This window comes from Apis cerana, linkage group LG13 (assembly GCF_029169275.1).
Source record: "Apis cerana isolate GH-2021 linkage group LG13, AcerK_1.0, whole genome shotgun sequence".
Classification (NCBI taxonomy): Eukaryota; Metazoa; Arthropoda; class Insecta; order Hymenoptera; family Apidae; genus Apis; species Apis cerana.
Window position 1 is genome coordinate 6010340 of NC_083864.1, and position 18449 is coordinate 6028788.

At 38.8% G+C, this 18449-nt stretch overlaps 2 protein-coding genes across 8 annotated transcripts in view; one reads left to right on the forward strand and one right to left on the reverse strand.

The window, feature by feature from the left end:
- The window catches only part of LOC107996214 (uncharacterized), a 133730-nt gene extending 123588 nt beyond the window's left edge, over positions 1-10142 (forward strand). For all 5 annotated transcript variants that reach the window (XM_062083831.1, XM_062083832.1, XM_017054164.3 and 2 more), the window contains 2 exons: positions 5350-5619; positions 7431-10142. In XM_062083831.1, the coding sequence (XP_061939815.1) occupies positions 5350-5619; positions 7431-7547 (387 nt within the window). In that variant the 3' untranslated portion in view covers positions 7548-10142. The remainder of the gene's footprint in view (positions 1-5349; positions 5620-7430) is intronic.
- Positions 1-12609, reverse strand: part of LOC108000195 (uncharacterized) — a 149612-nt gene extending 137003 nt beyond the window's left edge. For 2 of the 3 annotated variants that reach the window (XM_062083827.1, XM_062083829.1), the window contains exon 1: positions 12204-12609. The gene's annotated coding sequence lies outside the window, so the exon portion shown is untranslated. Of the gene's footprint in view, positions 1-5402; positions 5546-12203 lie in introns of those variants that run through there. The other variant, XM_062083828.1, reaches the window with a different exon arrangement.
- Positions 12610-18449: the final 5840 nt, after the last annotated feature.

Below are 18449 nucleotides of genomic sequence, written 5' to 3' on the forward strand. Positions count from 1 at the left end.
GAAAACAAATGTAAAACGGTGAAAAACACAATGAAATCCAAAACAACTGTGCATATTGTTGACGATACTCGAACGTTAACGTGCAAAAGAAAACCCTTTTACACTCGTTTACATTTTTTTTTTTTCACGGCGCAATAGTTGGACAGATCTCACTGACGCGTACGTTTTGAACGTGTGAAAATCTAGTGACAAGTGAGCTATATATATATATACATCGAGAAACAAAATGAAAACGTCGAACGAATGCATTTATCGCGCATCACCCTGTACAAATCTACCCACGTTAGAAGTTTCCAAGAAACTTTTTTCTCGATCCGAATAAAAAGAAAGGAAGAAAAGGAGGGGGGGATTGATGGAAATATTTACCGATGGGCTTTCGCAAACACGGAACCCTATTGACAGTGTGCACCGGCGTACGGAGAAACTTTCGGAGAGCAGCAGCCTGGAAACTTGGCGGAAGTAAATTCATTCCGGGATAGGCGTGTTGATAAACATCTTAGCACAGTTGGGTAACCGTTATAGAAACGATAGGATTCGCGGCCCGGGTGAACGTTAAAAAGCCTCTTATTTCCGAGGGAAAGAAATATCAGCAACGAAGGAAATCGGTTCGATTACCGATCCCAGGTTGGAAAACGTGCAACGTGCTTTCTTCCATCGAATGGAACGAAAAAAAAGAAAAGAAGGAAAAGGGAAAGGGAAAAAGGGGAGGGGAGGAGACTATTGGAGAAAAAATTCGATCCATAATGGCGGTTAAACGTCACGTAACTCGATCCTTCCGCTTGATTGAAACGGTAACGTTATAGCTTTCAATCGGGGAATATCTGATTTTCCGCGTGAACACGAAATTTCCATCAAACGTGACTCGTGAATTTCAAGGTGTTCTCGATCGCGATTCGAAACGCGTATATCGCGATGGAAGGAATTTCCGTGGAAAAAGGATCGTAGCCGCTGTTAACTCGCCCTTCCAGGCCGAGCTATTTATCAGTGGCGAAGGATTGGAGGGAAAGTTGGCGCGAGTGAGGTCGGTGGAACGAAATACGAGAGCGGAGACGTGGATACGTTTCCCGATGGAATATCGTGGACTCTGGCCCGGGCACACGGGTACATCGAATCAGCTTTCTGCTTGTTATCTCCCGGCATTTGATTCCTTTGCCATTTTCTGTCCACTCGCTCACTCTTTTGTCCCTCGATTCTGGGGACGACGTTTCCTCCGGGGGCTTCTTTAGCCGCGGTGGAAATAAAGATTCGGCCAATTGCCCGAATGGGAGGAAGGATCCATTCGGGCCATGAAACAATCTTCTGACATTTTACGCTGATTTTTTTCTCTTTCTTTTTTATTCGAAAAAACGTCACTACTGGGATGCGAAAATCTTTTCCTCTGCGAAGATTTCGATATTAGACGAATCGATCGAGAAAGGGAGAATATTTACGTGTAATTTCTAGAGAGTTTTAATCGAAACTATAACGTTTAATTAAAAATGATTCGAACGGTATGAATGAGGATTGATGTTCGAAGGAAGGAAAATTTAATCTCAAGGATATTTAAGATTTCTCGAAGGGAGTTGAAACGACGAAACGTTGCCGGAATATTTTCGCGAGTTTCCAAAGTTTCGGTATCCTTGACGCGGTGACAAATAAAACTGTCAGATTTGCATTCACATTCCTCCCTTCCGTTGTATTTTCAACGGGTTCCGCTCTAATCTCCGCTCCCCCAACACCGTTCGCGAAACTTAAATCTACCGTGAGTTAGTCTCCCGGAACGACTTAAACTTTGACCAGCCGGCCAAATATTAACTCTTTGCACCGCGGACCAAAGAGAAGAATTCTTTCCACCCTGATGAAGAGAAACTTCCCTCCGGAATCATTTCAAATACGAGCAGCCTTAAGTCAAAGTTTGCGCCAACTCTGGTCTGGCAAAAATCATTTAATCAAGATTTATCCCCGTGCAAGTGCAAAGACAATCGTCGTATCCTTGCGAACGGAATGTATAAAACAAAAAATGGAAAGAAACTTATCCGAATCTTTTCGATTACTTTTAATCGCGATTCGTGGACGTTCCACGCTGATCGTGCAAGATTTGAATCTCGAATTTTTCAATTCTCTCGCGTGAAGGGTAAAACGTTTTTTTATTATACATTTCACGCGATTGACAAGAGAAACGACAAGGGATAAATCTACGATGATAAACCTTTGATTGATTTCCCGTCATTTGCGGATTCGCGATCAAATATCGTCATAGATCTATCGAAAACTTTCGAATTTTTTAATATATCCTCGATAAAAAACTCTTCCAGAGATGACAAGTACATTTCTGTGACGACAAAGCTTGATCGATCTTCCGTCTATCGCGGAATTATAATCAAGTTGCACGCGTTTATGTGTATACGTAAACAAGTACAAAGTACAAACGCGAGATTAAATAGAAATTTTCTCGATTTTTCTCAATTTCCTCCGATTCAACGATCGGAACGTTTGTTAACGTTTGTCCAACGTTGAAGAGATTACGGAAAAACTTCTTAAACGAGAAGCGGATCGAGTCGAATCATTTTTACGATTCTTTCGCGGAAAGCAAATAGCGGGGAACGCATTAAAACTCTTTCTGGTGGAACAGCGGAATCGTTTCCAGCGAAGATTCCGTGCCGGTGAACCAGAGCTTTAAAAGCGCATCCTCTCCCCTTTCACTGAACGTTTATGGTTAATAATAGTTGGAAAGCTTGGGGGCCCCGGGGCAAAAAGGCTTTTAACCCATGTGTATTTTCCATGCTCTCTCCCGATTGCACGATTCCGCTCAGATTCTCGATAACGTATGCAAATATCATCGCGATAAAATAATTGCGCGAAAAGGTTTCGCTTCGAAATTATCGCAAATATCGGATTTAATAATGATGTAACGTCGAGATGAATAACACATTTGGACGATTAATAAATCGGTATTATTTTCTTTTTTTTTTTTTGCACAGGATTTGTCATTTTGTTCTTTTTCGTCATCGAGAATCTTGATTCGAAAGAATCGTGTTTTATGAAACACTGTGCTTATCGGATATTTCTTTTCTTACTTTTTTTTTTTCACTTTGATATGAATATTTTCTTCTTCTTTAGATGTATTTTATACCGAACACAAAGTCACGATTTAAGTTGCACGATCGATGCACTCTTAACTACTCGCACAATCTTCTATAAAAACGTTAAAAACGTTCCTACCATGCTTTTACGGCGCGTTTTCCAAGTTTAAACTTGGTAAAGAAGTTACGGGAACGTCCAGATGATTCACGATTTTCTAACAATTTCATTATCGCCCTTTTCAATATTCAGCCTCCCCCTCCCCCCTCCCCCTTCTCTCCCCCTATTATAGAAAATTTACTTTTTCCCCACGACGCGCCAGTTTAACGATCGATTTATCGTTGCCGAATTAATAAAACCACGAATGTCGAATTCGATGCGAATTTTAAGCTCTTGGCGAAAAAAAGATTTCCGATAATTCTGATTCTGTAATCCTATATTCTCATCCTCCTCGCCAATTCCGTCTGAATTTTTTCAGAAGGAAATATCTCTGAGATAAAACGAATATCCGTGCACCACGTTCCAACCCCTCGCTGGAAAATATTTTTCATCGGATTTTGTCGCTTATCAACGTCGAATTATCACGACGCGTGAAAATCTTCACGAGTTCCTTCGCACGTAAGTCGGGCATCCAGTTCCAATTATTTTCTTCCGGCGAAATAGTTCTCCCTCTTTGTAATAACGCGTTTGTCCCGTCGGATTTATTATTAACCGGAGGCTGGATTTTTTAATGATCCGATAATTAAGCGACCCACCCTCCCTCCTACGTGAAATTCGATCATCAAATAAAGAGGGGGAGACAGGGGACGGCCAGAAGAGAAGTTTTCGGACAAGGTGTTGTCAAGGCTTGTACAGGGCGGTTTTGTTTAAAGCTCTTGGAAGTTCAATTTTTCGTTGGCGCGGAAAATCACACAGATCCCTTTCATCGGAAGAACGGGCAGAACGGTTTAAAGTGGCTGTAATTTCTAATTTCCATGGTAAAATCCGTGGTTGCTTGTTATAGTATTATGCAAATTAGCGCAAAGAATTACGCGAGCACCCTTTTGAGGCTTGCTAATTAACGGAGTGAACAGGAGGAGTCGAGGATTAAGTTACCCATTCTTGAACCAACCTCTCTACTTTGAGTTTCAAAACCAACTTTCTATTTCTTCTCTCTTTCCCCCTTTTTTTCTTCCCTTTTAAACGAGTCGTAAGTTCTTACATTCTACGCCCGAACCGAACTTGATTTTTCACGACAACGTATTCTATCTAAATCATAACCTCTTTTTCGCAAATAACAAAATTCCACGAATCTCTCGCGAAATTAATTTATAATTATATGACGCATGGAAAAATAAAAGGTAAAAGAGAAAGAGAGAGATAGAGAGGGAAAGTTAAAAGTTACCCTATTTTTTATCTAGTATTAATCGCCTCGAAACATCCGACGTGTCAAAGGATTAAAAGAGAAGAATACTCTCGTCTCGCTCTCATTTGACAATGCACCAACGAATAAAGAATTCCTTTCGGCCGTTTCTTTTCTGTCGGCGGTAAGAAAGAGTGCACGGACATTTGGATGCTGCGCATAGTTAGAAAAATCCTTTTTTTTTTTTTCGCCTTGGGCGTGCTCGCGGTGAAAAAGTCTCAAAGAGGATGCTTCCGATACGGAAACGAACGAGACAAGAGCACTCGCCGCCGGTACGTCTTACCTCGTTAAGAGAATAATGCCCTTTCCGGGGGAGGCGAGGAGGGGGGAAGGCGAGTACTACTCTGGACTAACGAGTATCAACGATGCAGACGCGCAAAAAACAACCACCGACGCTCTTAACAAAAGCCAATCAACCCCTTCGGAGGGGTTGTTTGTTGAGGCGACTCTTTGTAGACGCGTCCGCACGATAATAATTTAATAACTCGCGCGAATATTTTGATAAAGCTGTAATTAAACGCGACGATGGCGGGCCGATTAAAACGATAATTCGAGGAATTTGAACGGGGAATAATAACGAATTTGCTCCCCTTCCTCCCACCAATCAATTATTTTTACACCCTGGATCAAAATAATCGAATACTAATTGAATTAATTTTCTCACGCTCGCGAGAAAATTAATTTTTGATTTCGATCTTGGAAATCGACGATCAAGATTTCCACCGCAAACGTTATTTAATTAAAAGTTGACGTAGGACCAGAGCTACGTAAAATAAACGCGATAAACGAAATTAAATTAAGAGACGAAATGTTTGTGAATCTATGTAAATAATTTCAAAATGGAAATTGATTAATTCTAGGATTAAAAGGGTAACATGTGGTTTCAGGATATGGACATGTTGCAATTGTTCGCCTCGCCGGCGGGTCGAGCGTTACTTACCAGTGACAATCGGCGGAGAGGATCGACGTCGACCTCCTCCTTGTCTCGAGAGTCCTCTTCGAGGCTGAAGAGAGGTAGAAGACTATCGGGTACAGTCAGCGCGCCCGCGACACCTCCAAGGCAACGGAAATCGAGCGCTGAGCTGTACAAAGAAGCCGCCGAGATCCTCGGTCTTACCTGTTCGTTGACCGATAGCTGCCGATGCATCGATTGCCAGGTATAAAAGTCTCGTTGTGAATTCTTCGCTTCGCTCTTCTTTTTTTTAAACATACTCGATATTACAAAAAAAAATTAATCAAAATTCAAAATAGCCACCGATAATAAGAATATGCAAATTAAAGGTTCGAACAGTCGAAAATTCTTCTTCGCGTTTCTTTAAAAAAAGGGATCACTCAAAACTAGTTCGCGCACGGTGAAATATCTCGTGGTTAATAAAATCTCCTTCTTCAACATATATTTTTAACATATTCGATATTATACCGAAAAAATTAATCGAAATTCAAAATGGCCACGTGCATACCGACAATACCGAATATGCAAATTGAAGGTTCGAACATTCTTTTTCACGTTTCTTTAAAAAAAGAGATCACTCGTCAAAACTAGTTCGCGCACGATAAAATATCTCGTGATTAATAAAATCTTGGTAAAAATTTTGTTACGAATTCTTGGTCTTGTTCTTCAACATATATTTTTAACATATTCGATATTATACCGAAAAAATTAATCGAAATTCAAAATGGCCACGTGCATACCGACAATACCGAATATGCAAATTCGAAAATCCTTTTTCACGTTTCTTTAAAAAAAGGGATCACTCGTCAAAACTAGTTCGCGATGAAATATTCCGCGGCTAATAAAAAAGTTGTCTTCTGGATTATTCACGAAAGATCCTCGGTTCGCAAAGGGCGAGTGAATCCTTGGAGCGAGGAGGGAAATTCAAATAGAAATTCAGTTTCCCTTTTGTAATCGCGATTAAGATAGAGCGGCGTAATTGCATCTATTCACGGTCTCGTGTAATTAGCTCGAATCGGCGAGAATAATCTTGGAAATTAAAGGGATATTGTCTCGATTCCGGGAATAATTGCCCAACCCCCTGTATACCAATTATGGCGGGGGCAGTTTCCATTGATTGCCCATTTTCCCGGCCAAGCGCGTAAATATTTCTTTGCCCTAGTTTTTGGATCGGAGCTGGCGTTCCAATGGTGGCCGCGGAGATGAAACTCGACTCGGTCGACGATCGTCGGAATTTAATTAAAAATTTTATATCGAGTAACAGATTTTTCGGCGACTCGAGTTCACGGCGTATGGAACAATCGTCTGGCGAGGCGATTTTCTAACGACAGAGTAGAAAATCTCTCCCTTCCTTCCCACGAAACGGTATACAAGGTATAAACTCTCGTTAAATGAGACTTTTCGTTTTCAATTCACTCGTGTATCACTCGTGTTTCTGACAAAAGCGGCCGTTCTCGTCCGTTTACGGTCACAGGATTTTCACATCGGGGCGGCTTCCCAAGGCTGACATAGAATTCCCAAGGTTAACATTTTCCTTTGCGCCGACTTCCGAACCTCCAACCTTCGACCTTTTAACGGATGGCCGAGAGAAACGGTATCTGTCGGGATGGGGGTGTTTAATAGCTCCGACTTTGAGAGGCCGATAACAAAAAAGCTTTGACATTAGAGGTTCGATGTTGAGAAAAACTTTGATCCGAGAAATTGAATGTCAAAAAGCTTTGATCTTGGAAATTAATCGTCAAAGGGATTCATATGTCAATTCATCGAGAAATTTTCAACGCTGAAACGTTGCAACAATAACTTGATTGAAATTTCAAAAAAATAATTATTCCGAATTAATTATCGATTATCCGTGTCTCAAATTTATTCCATGTCGAAGTTTCCAATTCGTCCTTTTCCTCGTATTCCAAATTATTTTCAAATCGTGTTTTATCGTTCGTAAAATGAATCAATGAAAGGAAATTATCATTACCGCATCGCGTAACGTTGATTAACGTTCATTCATCTTCTTTCCAGAGTAATTATTTCGACTGCGATGACGATTTCGGCGACGCGAGGACGGAATTGGCTGCGGGGACACCTATTCTACTGGACCATGCTTTGACACATCCATTGACGTGTTCCATACAGTAGCAGCCGAATATCTCGTTTCGAGCACGACTGGGCCTCATTGGCTCCTGCACCGCCACCTGATGAACCGGAAGTCATCGAGGTGTCGAGGAACCTTGAATCCAGGACGAAGTGTGGGATATTCGAGGCGTGCACTTTGATCTCGATAAACTCCGTAACCGTAAAGAAGAAGATCGTGTGAATCGAGACGACAATTCACCGGTTGATTTTACCGAAATTATTATTTCACGGATACGTGGAACTCGAACAAATCGAAACAATCGAAAATCTGCACAAAGGTTTTGATATTTCTCGTCGAAATATTCTTCGCGCTTCTCAAACGCGGGCCTTCTTCCAAAATTTGTAATTGAGTTTCGTTGACTTTGTTCAAGTTTTTCAACGATGTTGATATATAACGGGGCGATATGTGAACAAGAATCGATGAAATGATAACATTGTATCGAAAAAGCGTGTAAAATTTTGTATTGATTTCAAATGGTAAAATCATTTGAGTGAGAATTTCGTTTGCAAATATTAATGTAAACGCGAACTTTCTATTTTTGAATAGGAATGAATGGCGAAGAATTCATTCGTTCGTTCAATTCATCGTTCTCTCCTCGATGGATCACCGGTTATATAATATTATATAACGATAATTAAACGAAAGAATAAAATATATAATTTGTGGACAATACATTGTAACGGAATAAGTCACTGCTCCGATTGTTTCTTCTCTTTTTGTATGAAACGAAAAAAAACGCAAGCTTACGTACCTAGGAATATTTATGTACAAAATGCTCCCTATATGTACAACAATCTGCCGGTAATCGCACTGGTTACGAAATTAATTAAAATTATCGAGATAACGAAATAAATAAAAAAAAAAAAGGAGGAAGAAAGGAAGATTAAAACGGAAAAAAAAGCTCATCGTTTCACGTTTTCATTATTAAATATTTCTATATATATATATATATGTATATTATCATTGATACGAGAGAAAAATTCAACGCGACATTAAATTTCGAGAAAACGCGAAAAGAAAAAGAAATAAAATAATATAATGAATGATGTATCGAAAAACGAAAAAGATATAATTACAATGCGTTCGTCTGGCTCAAATTGGACGAATTTATTTATCGATGCGAAATGAACAAATGCCAAATGAAAAAAATAAAATAAAATAAAATAAAATAAAACAAAATAAAATAAAATAAATGCGCCAAATTTCTAATGTAATTAGCGATAACGATAATAATAATAATAATTAACATTTAATAAACGATAACCCTAATAATAATAATAATAATAATAATAATAATAATAATAATTATGATATGATCGATCTAGTCGGAAGATATAACACGATTAAGATGTTAATTAGGTAAAAACTTCAATGGTTTGTCGACGTACACGATATATAAGAATTATATATATATATATTATATTTACTACACGTTTTATTATTATATTAATTCGATTAAGTATAGTAGTGTACGTTGTTGAACGTTTATGAGCTCGACGAATTAAACCAAAATAAGGAAAAGCAAAAAAAAAAAAAAGAAAAAAAAAAAAAGAAAAATCACGAAAAAACCAGGGAATAGTTGAAAAGAAATGAGAAAAAAAAATTAATGAAAACGAAAATATATATATATATAAATAAATGAGCGCAATGCGTAAAATTTATACGTGCAAGATCAATACGTATAAATCGAATACTTATGTCCGATTAAGTTTTTATATAATCCTTTTTGTTAAATGTTAAATTATTAACACGTCGACTGCCGTTTCTAATTCTCGCCGATGAGAGCATCGTTAATTTTAATGACGTTTCGAAATTTCTTCAACTATAACGTAATTACTATTTCTTCTGCCTGCCTTCCCTAATGTCGAAAACGTTATTAAAATTCCACGAATCCGTGAATGAAGTAGTATATAGAAAAAAAGAAAAAAATTGGATTTCTAACGAGATTTCGTCAAAATTTAAATTTAAATTTAAATTTGAGAAAATTTAGAAAAAAACGAGAGAAAGGAAAAGAAAATTCGCGACAGTCGATGTGTGATCCACACGAATCGTGACTATAAAACGACGATAAACGATAAACGAAGCTAGGCCTGAGTTACGTAGAATTGTGGACCGGTTGAAAGAGATTAAAAAAGTGAGAATGAATATATGTAAGAAAGTATAAAAGTGAGTTGGATATTTCCTCGAGTGATTATAATTAAAAAAAAAAAAAAAAGAAAAAAAAAATGAAAAGAAACAGGATGAAGGTGTGATTATGGTGTGTCGAAATCCGCGTAAAAAAAAAAAATAAAATAAAATAAAATAAAATAAAAAAATAAATAAATAGAACAAATGAAAGAAAAATAAATCAAGTTCACGAATGCAAGTGCCAAACTAAAGTTTAATCGCGCGATGCTCGTAAGCTTAGTGGTTCGCTATCGAAATCTCTTCTTAAATTATCCGATAGATTATAATACGATTTAAAAAATACGGTGATAGGGCTGAATATTCACATAAGTCTTATCGAACGATCCTTTAAATCTATAAATTAAATACATCGTGCTTCCCTTTTTACAAAAAGAACAAAAAAGAAAAAAGAAAAAAAAAGAAAGAAACAAGGCGCGTTATCGAATCTTCGATGAGATAAAAATCGATCGAATAAAAGGGAAACAAAAAAGATCAAGTCATTAAGTTATTCCATAAATAATGAATTTTCTCTGTTATTGAATTTAATACCGTCGAAATTATATTCACGACAGAAATTTTATAATAAAAGAAACGGAAGAAATTTGAAAAAATTAACGAAATAATATTTTCGTTAATTTATTTCCAATTAAAAAATATATATCGAAATAAAGTGAATTACGCGTGGAATAACTTAATGCATTCGTAATAGTATTCTCGTAAACTTCAGAGATTCTGATCGAGTTTTATACACTTCCAACGACGAGTCTATACCTTCACGTCTTTTATTACGTTACTGTAAACGTGTGCAAGTTGAAATGGAAAAGTTTCACGATTGCTCTCTTTTTACAACGAGACAAGCTGTCGAAACAGGGACGAAAGCCTGTCACATTTTGCTGATCATGATTCCGCCAAGTTTCTGGAGGATTGCGAACTTTTTTATCGCTGCCATTTTTTGTCAAAGTTTTCATCAAATGCATTGTAAATTGTTTGATACTATTCACCCAATAGAATAGAATTTACGATGATTTTTATTTTCGTTACGACGTATTATTTTCATTTCAATATTACATACGTATACATAAACATTACATACGTATAGATAAAGGAGAGAAAGATCATCGATCTTTGATCTTTGATAATTACGAAACGTTCTCGGCTTTTAACGAACAACCTGTTATCTATATCGTGAGATATTAAAATAATTATATTTAAAAATTATTCACATCCGTTCTATTTTCTTCATATTATTTTTATTATTTGAAAGACCTCGCATTTCTGCCTCACTTCCGGTTGAATATCAATCGGCCAATAGATATCTAGGTCGTTCGTTTTGCGCAATTGTTGCGTCAAATTGGCTTTCTCATCGACGAAAGCAAAAGCGCAATTAATTAATCTTCTTTTCCGAGTAATCGAAAGAAACGCGTTAACTCTAGCAAGGAAGATATAACGATTCGAAAAAAAAAAAAGAAGGGAAAATAATACGTGGCTTCTAATCGTTTTATAATAATCTAAGGCGTAATCGAGAAGAATGATTCTTGCAATGATCTTGAATATGACTACTATTAAAACACGATAAAATATAAATTAACGTCGTTTCATTTATTACAATCCTAAATTCCTATATTTCCTAAATCTCCTAAGATGAGTCCAGAGATTTTTTAAAAGTTTCATTTAAAACGAAAGAAAGGGAACGAAATTGCTGATACGTTGTCCAAGAATTTGTATCTAAAGAAAATTTGATTTGATACGCGAGATTCTAATATTTAAATCTTCGATATCATTATAATTTAAAGAATCTAATAAATAATTTTTAATATTTAAAAATATGAGAAAGGAATTTTAACACAAAATTTAAGATAAATTTTGTTAATTTTTAATCAATAATTTGGACAACGATACAATAAAGTTAATTAGGTATGGGCATTTTTAAAACGCATAAATTTGTAAAAGATAAACGAGGAAAACAAATGAAGGAGAAGGACAGAGATATGGTAAAAATGGTGAAATCAGCGCCATCTTCAGAGTGCCGCAAATGAAACACGTAAAGAAAGGATAAAAAACGATAGGAAAAGGATAGAAAGAGTGAAAAAATGACTCTTGGCGCCATCTGTTGAATATCTTTAGAAAAATGTTTTTTAGCATTCGCAAGACGATTCTCCGTATTATTAAGAAATAATTTTTTCCTTTTCGCGATATGTTGTGTTTACATATAGAAGGCCGCAACTCATATCCGAGTTACAAAATTCGACGCAGATATAAGAATACAAACGAATGAAAGTAAAAAATTTTGAAGTCAAATACGAAATATAATACGTTATTATAAAATACGAAATAAAAATGTATTTCGTATATTAAACAACGAAGTAACTAATAAATATCAATGTACACGAATATCGAAATATCCCAAATTATTATACTTTTTGTACAAACTAATGTTTTAAAAAATACCACCACCAGTAATCAAAAAAGTAACCAAAAAACATGCAACTTACCGTTCGTAGCTTTCTCGCATTTATACAGCTTATTCGTGGTTTTTATCCAACGTTTTCCTTCTATTCATAAATAGATCTATTATAATCAGCGAAATTTACCAACATTCGCGAATAAAAAAACATGAAACTGTCGCGAAGAAACAGTTTCGAATAAAACGTACTTTCGATCGAAACACTCGCGATAAACGGTATGCATTTTAAACACGAAAAATATGTAAAAAACTATCACTTCGCGAAAAAACGTACTGAAAATCGTTTACAAATAGAACATATATACACTATAAACACTTAAAAATAATACGTGCGTATCTTGGATGCAAAATTCGTGCACAATTTTAAATTATAAACGAAATTAAAATGCGTAAATCACTACGCGTCCAACGAGTACAAGCGTCGAAACAAAACTGGCTTACCTCGTCCCCACTCGGTAACCGTAGCTCAGCGGGCAATCGTAGGTCGCGCGCTTCGAGCATGTCGATAAATAAACCGCGCGTACCTATAAATTTCGAACTAAATGTAATTTATTAATTTATTTATATTATATGTAATAATTAAATAATTAATTAATATTAAAATTTATTAAATTTATCGATCGTATTTTTTCTTTTTTATATTAATTTATATTTTTTAATATTAATAATTATATCAATTAAATAGATTTATTTGAAAAATTTATTTTATAAAAATTACCGAATATAATTAATTTAAATAATATCAACTATTAATAATTTAAATGTTTACCTGTTCGATTATCGATTAAAAAGGAATCTTCGTTTCCCCAATTTCGAACGTAATAAGTTAAAAATAGAGAATGTTAATATACAAATCTAAAATTTATAAAAAAATAAAAAATTTTAATAAATATTCGTTAATTTATATATCTAATATCCACCATAATCTATCTTTAGAAAGTAGATATCGTAAAATTTATACTTGTACAAAATCAATCGTAATTAAAATTTTAATTTTAAAAATTTATCGCGAATATTTTACGTTATATTATCAAAATGATTAATCAAATGTACAATAATTACCTTACAATTACCATTATCATAGAAAAGATATTTTCCTGCAACCAATCCCCATCCCATCGAACGACATCAAACGCGTATCTTACTACGGAAGTACTTTATCGAAATCGAAGACCACCCTACCCACTTCAACGAAGACAAGACCGAACGACAATAAAGGTGGGCGGTAAATAGAAGCCGAGATGCAAATTGAATTCGCCGATCGAGCGGCGAGGATACTCTTGTTTCGCCAAAGAATCGAGCGAAAGGGAGGTGTAGGTGGATGGATAGGTGGTGTCCTCGTCGTCGGTGTCGTGGAAGGGTGCCTTGGGGAGCGCCGCTTATATCGAGTTAGATCCGTTTGAATAGCGAGACGCTCTCGTCGAGAAAGGGGGGCCATCGTACGAGATACCGAAGGATCAAAAGTTGATACCCATCCACCTTCCACGGCTTCCACTCATCCTTATACGATTATCCGTAGACCCCCTGCTCGCAGTTTCTTCCGTCGACGGGTCGCGAACCAGGGGTTGGACTTTTCCCTCCCTCGCCTCCTCCCCCCATTTTCCCTCGCCTCCATCGCGAACCAGGTTCGAAAGTGTGCGAGAGCTCGAGATGCACCTCGTCCTGAACGACGCGCGGAATACCTAAGATCCTTGTCCTCCTATCTCGTGCTATCTCCATGCAGCCATCGGATCGGAATGACGTGTAGCGCGCATAAAGTATTCCTAGGAGGCGATCCATTTCGAAACTGAGTTACGGCTGCTACGTGGTCCAGGTAGGCGTCGATACGTCCGCGAGTACGCTCGCGAAATTATGCACGGGGACAGGCGTGATGTTGGCTGATTCCATTTCCAATTTTTTATCCCGCGGTGGATAAGGAAACGCGATCCAAGATATCGATCTCGTGATATCATTCTCTCTTATGAATATATATATATATATTTTCGATGAATTATCATATCCGTATATATTAACCGAGAAATTTAGAAATTTCGAATGAAAGGGAAATTAGAAAGATATTTCGTGAATATTAAATGCAGATGTAATCCCGTTTCGATAATGTAAAATTTGTTTTTAAAAAGATCGTCGAACGAGTGTAAAAGAAAAATAGAAAATTCGCATTTTTGCCCAGCAAAGAGGAATTGGAGGAATTAATTACACGCGAACTAATCGTAAATTTGGTAAATTGAGAATCGCGTGAGCTTACGGATTAATCACCCGAGCCGAAGGTTAAACCGTATCGACGTGAAAATGTGGAGAAGAGTCCCGGGGTGGATCTCTGTTCCATCATCAATGATGCAACTAAAGGAGATACATGACGACCACGATGCTTGTCCTCGGGGGTCGATTTCATCGTGAACAGGACATCGTCCAACGAATAATCACTTTTCGAAAAGTCACTATCCTATATAGAGTTCGCCGATCGTCCGCAATGCCGCGCGATCATTTATTCAAGATCGGTAATGAATCGAGCTCTCGTGGGAACGTCGTCATCGCCCACGTATACCGGCATCCATAGGTGGCTTCCATTTCTCGGTTCTTTTACCACTTTATCTCTCGAGGATCTTAGAACGTGCTAACGATTCTGTTTAAAATACCTCTTCTCCCCAAAAAATGCAATAATTTCTTCGTTAAATACAATTGCAATTTTAGAATTCGAAAAGATTCGCTCGCGAGATTAAAATAAAATTTGATTTATCAATTTGAGAAGATTGTATTATGCTCGACAAAAAAAAGAATCTCGTCGATGAAACGTATACATCCTCGATATTGGATAGAATTATTTATCGGCACGTCTTAATCGAGATTGAGAAAGAACGAACTGTGGAGGGGAAAGGAGAGAAGGGGGAGGAAGGACGGAACTGTTCCGTGTTCTTTAAATTCAAGCCGAGCCAAGTAAGAATTCGATCGATCTTCAAGTGTATTGAGTCAGTCGAGAGGCGAAGACGCCTGATGGATCGCGTTGGGGCGTGCGACAGGGCCCCTTTCTTCTTCTCCCTGCTACCATTTATTTTATTCTTCGTGCCCTGTTGCTGGCCTATTTGTTTAAACTTCAAGTCCGAGTCAAAGTCGAACGTTATTAGAAAAGCTATACTGACAAATGGAACTGGCTTACTGACAGGTCTGTCGCCACGCTACTGGTCGGCTTTCTCTAAAGGAAAAAAGGAAAAAAAAAAAGAAGCTTTTTCCCCGGAAAAAGTATAAATTATGGGAATAACTCGTACGTGATAAACGTGGGGAATAATTTGTTAAATAAATATTGCCCGCTCGATCGAGGATGATGGTGGAAGTCGAATGTGATAAAAGGAGGGGGAGTGTCGGTCGAAGGAGGATACAACGCGATGTCAGGGAGAGTCTATGGGAGAAGGCAAGCGCGGAATTAGCGGGTGGCATGCAACAGTGGCAAATTGGATAAAACACGAGGTGTAATCTCCTTCTCAAAAATTCCATTAACTGTACTGTACTCGAACAACGTAACGCGGACAATAATTACGAATTGACGTTTTTTAATTGGGAACGAAGTACGGCCGCTTGACTGACGCGAAAATCCTCCTACGTGGGCGGGATTATATTCCCGCTTCGTGAAAAATGGGATTTCGCTCGAACCATCAAATTTCATCCCATTCGAATTTTTTTTTCTCCTAGAATATCTTAGAATAACTTTCCAACTCGCTCTATAACTGTATAATGTATGCGTCCAATCCTCTGCATATCTTGCTCATCTCTCAAAAATTAGAGAGATCGGAAATTTCAGAATTCCTCCTACTTTCTCGAATACCTGTATCTCGTACCTGGATCAACTCGGAAAAAATTATTATCACCTATCGATTGTCGTCTCGTCCACGTTAGACGGTATGGGTCGCGATGTCGATTCGACTCGATGGTACATCACTCAGAGATGTCAGAAGCCCGACAGGTTACTGTCGTTCCCACCAATTTGCCGACACTGTCGCGTTCTGCTCCTCTTTTCCCGAGTTATTGCGAAATAACGGGCGGAACGAGGATGTAAATAATATGGAGAACCAGGCTGGAATAAGGGAGGGGGGAGGGGAAAAGAGGCCTCGAGCATTCCGAATACGATTCCTGTGGACCGAGATACGCTGAAATAAAAGTATCAGGCGTGGTGAGAGGGAGAGAGAAAGATAGAGAGGGTGGTAAAACCGTGGATGGTAGAAAGTGGTTGAAGAGGAGGGGGAAAAGGGTGATTGCAGAGGATAACTCGAGAGATGTCATATCTCAAAGTGGGTCGTCCTCCGAGGAGCCGTGAATACCTTAATAGTCGTAAGATGTATCCGTACCGAGGCTGGTATACACCGGTTGTCGCCTTCCCCCCTCCCCCCTCACCCCTTCCACCGCCTCTTAAACGTATTCCAACGTATTTCCGCAGTCATCTTCATCGCGGAAACGATACGGCCCTGGACAGCCGTTTACCGGTTGGGATATGACGAGGAGCTCGAACAACCTTCGCCTCCGTATTCCCCCTGGTTATGCCGGGGAAAATTGCGGGGAGAAATACTCGAAAATTGGCGCAGTGGCGGTGGTGTGGCGGTCGCATGCAGCGGGAATTGGTGCAGCTCGTGCTCGCGCCGGAATTGTCTGGTTTTGTCGGCCAATCTTGCTGATGCTCGACGCGAATCCGGATCGTCGGTGTGCGAGAGCAGGGAGAGAAAGGGGTCGGCAATCGAGAGAAGAGCCTGAAAATTTCGCGTGTTAAATTTTACTGGAAATTGTTTCCTTCCGAGTTCGATAAAGATGTGTACCAACCTCTAAACATATTTAGATATTTAGAGATGTTACGTGCGCGTAATATTAACGACTTTGTAGAAGATTCCGAGTAAAGAATTTCCTATAAATATAAATTCGCCATGATATCCTCTCTGAGCCCAGAACAAACCCGTATAACAAATTGTACGAATCTACGATACCTCGACAAACGCCATCGAAAACCGCTCGTTAATATCACGGATCGAGAGAGAGAGAAAGAGGAACGGAGGAAGATTCCCCGGTTCTATCTGTCCGGAGGAAATGAACAGGCTTCATAAATCTGGCCAACGACACGGTGCTCCCGGTAATCACGTCATTACGGGAACAGCCGAACGAATGCGCCCACGGGCCAGCATCTAGCGCTATTTAATAATGAGAGGGCTCTCTATTACTCAATGGCTATTAAAGCGGGGATGAAACGGTTGCAGACAGAGATGAGAGAGAGAGAGAGAGAAGGGGAAGGGGAGGGTTTGGCTTTCGGTTCACTCCACTCGGTTCACGGTTGCAATCGGTTAATCACCGCTCTCTCTCATCCCCATTTCTGAGACACGATTTAAGCGGGCGGCGTGTCCCAGCCACCCCCGCGAGTCCCCATATCAATTAATCTTACCCAGAATGCAATAACTGTCCAATCTGCCCCCGTGGCTGCGTCATGGTGTCGCGCAGTCACTGCTGTAACGCTCTCCTTTCTCCCGCCACCCCTTTCAACCCTCCCCCTCCCCGTCCTCTTCCCTCGTTGGGTTCGCTATTTCTCTCCCGTTCCTCCCGTGCTCTTTTTTCCTTCTCTTTCTTATCCATCGTGAATACCATCGCGAACCCCTTCCCTCCTCCCGTGGAAAGGCCTCTCGAAAACGAGGAAATTTCGGGAAAATCTCACGTCCGAAACGGCACCCCTCTTGTTACCCGTTTTTCAGGGGTTTGCGAAATAACGAGAGGTGCACGGAAGGAGGAGGAGGGAAGGGAGGAAAGAGACGATATTCGACGAACGAAACTCGACGGAAAACATATTGGGCCGTTAAGGGGTTCGCCGTTAAGGGGGTAGTTCGCCTAATTGGCGCACGGCCCGTTTAACCCTGAATTACACCGTGGATCAGACGTTGAAACGGACGAGATGCGAGGCGGCCAGATTCCTTGGCCAATGATTAATCGACGGATTCGACGGATTATTTTGATTATTCTCCTCTTCGTTTTCGATCGAATTAATCATCGTCGACGTATTCTATCGCTCGTTTCTATGTTCTAAAAAAAAAAAAAAAGAAAGAGAGAATAATAAATTTCGATTCGAGCTTAAGTGGGATAATTCGAAGAAAGGGGAAGAAAGAAGAGAAGTGTTTAAGGATTTGAAATAAATCTTCTTTTTTATTCGAGTAAAACGACGAAATATAAAGTTGATGATGAAAGTAGTCCACGCGGATCGATCGTAGAAATATTTGAGAGTGTGAGAAGGATTGATCGTGTCACTGAGAAAAAG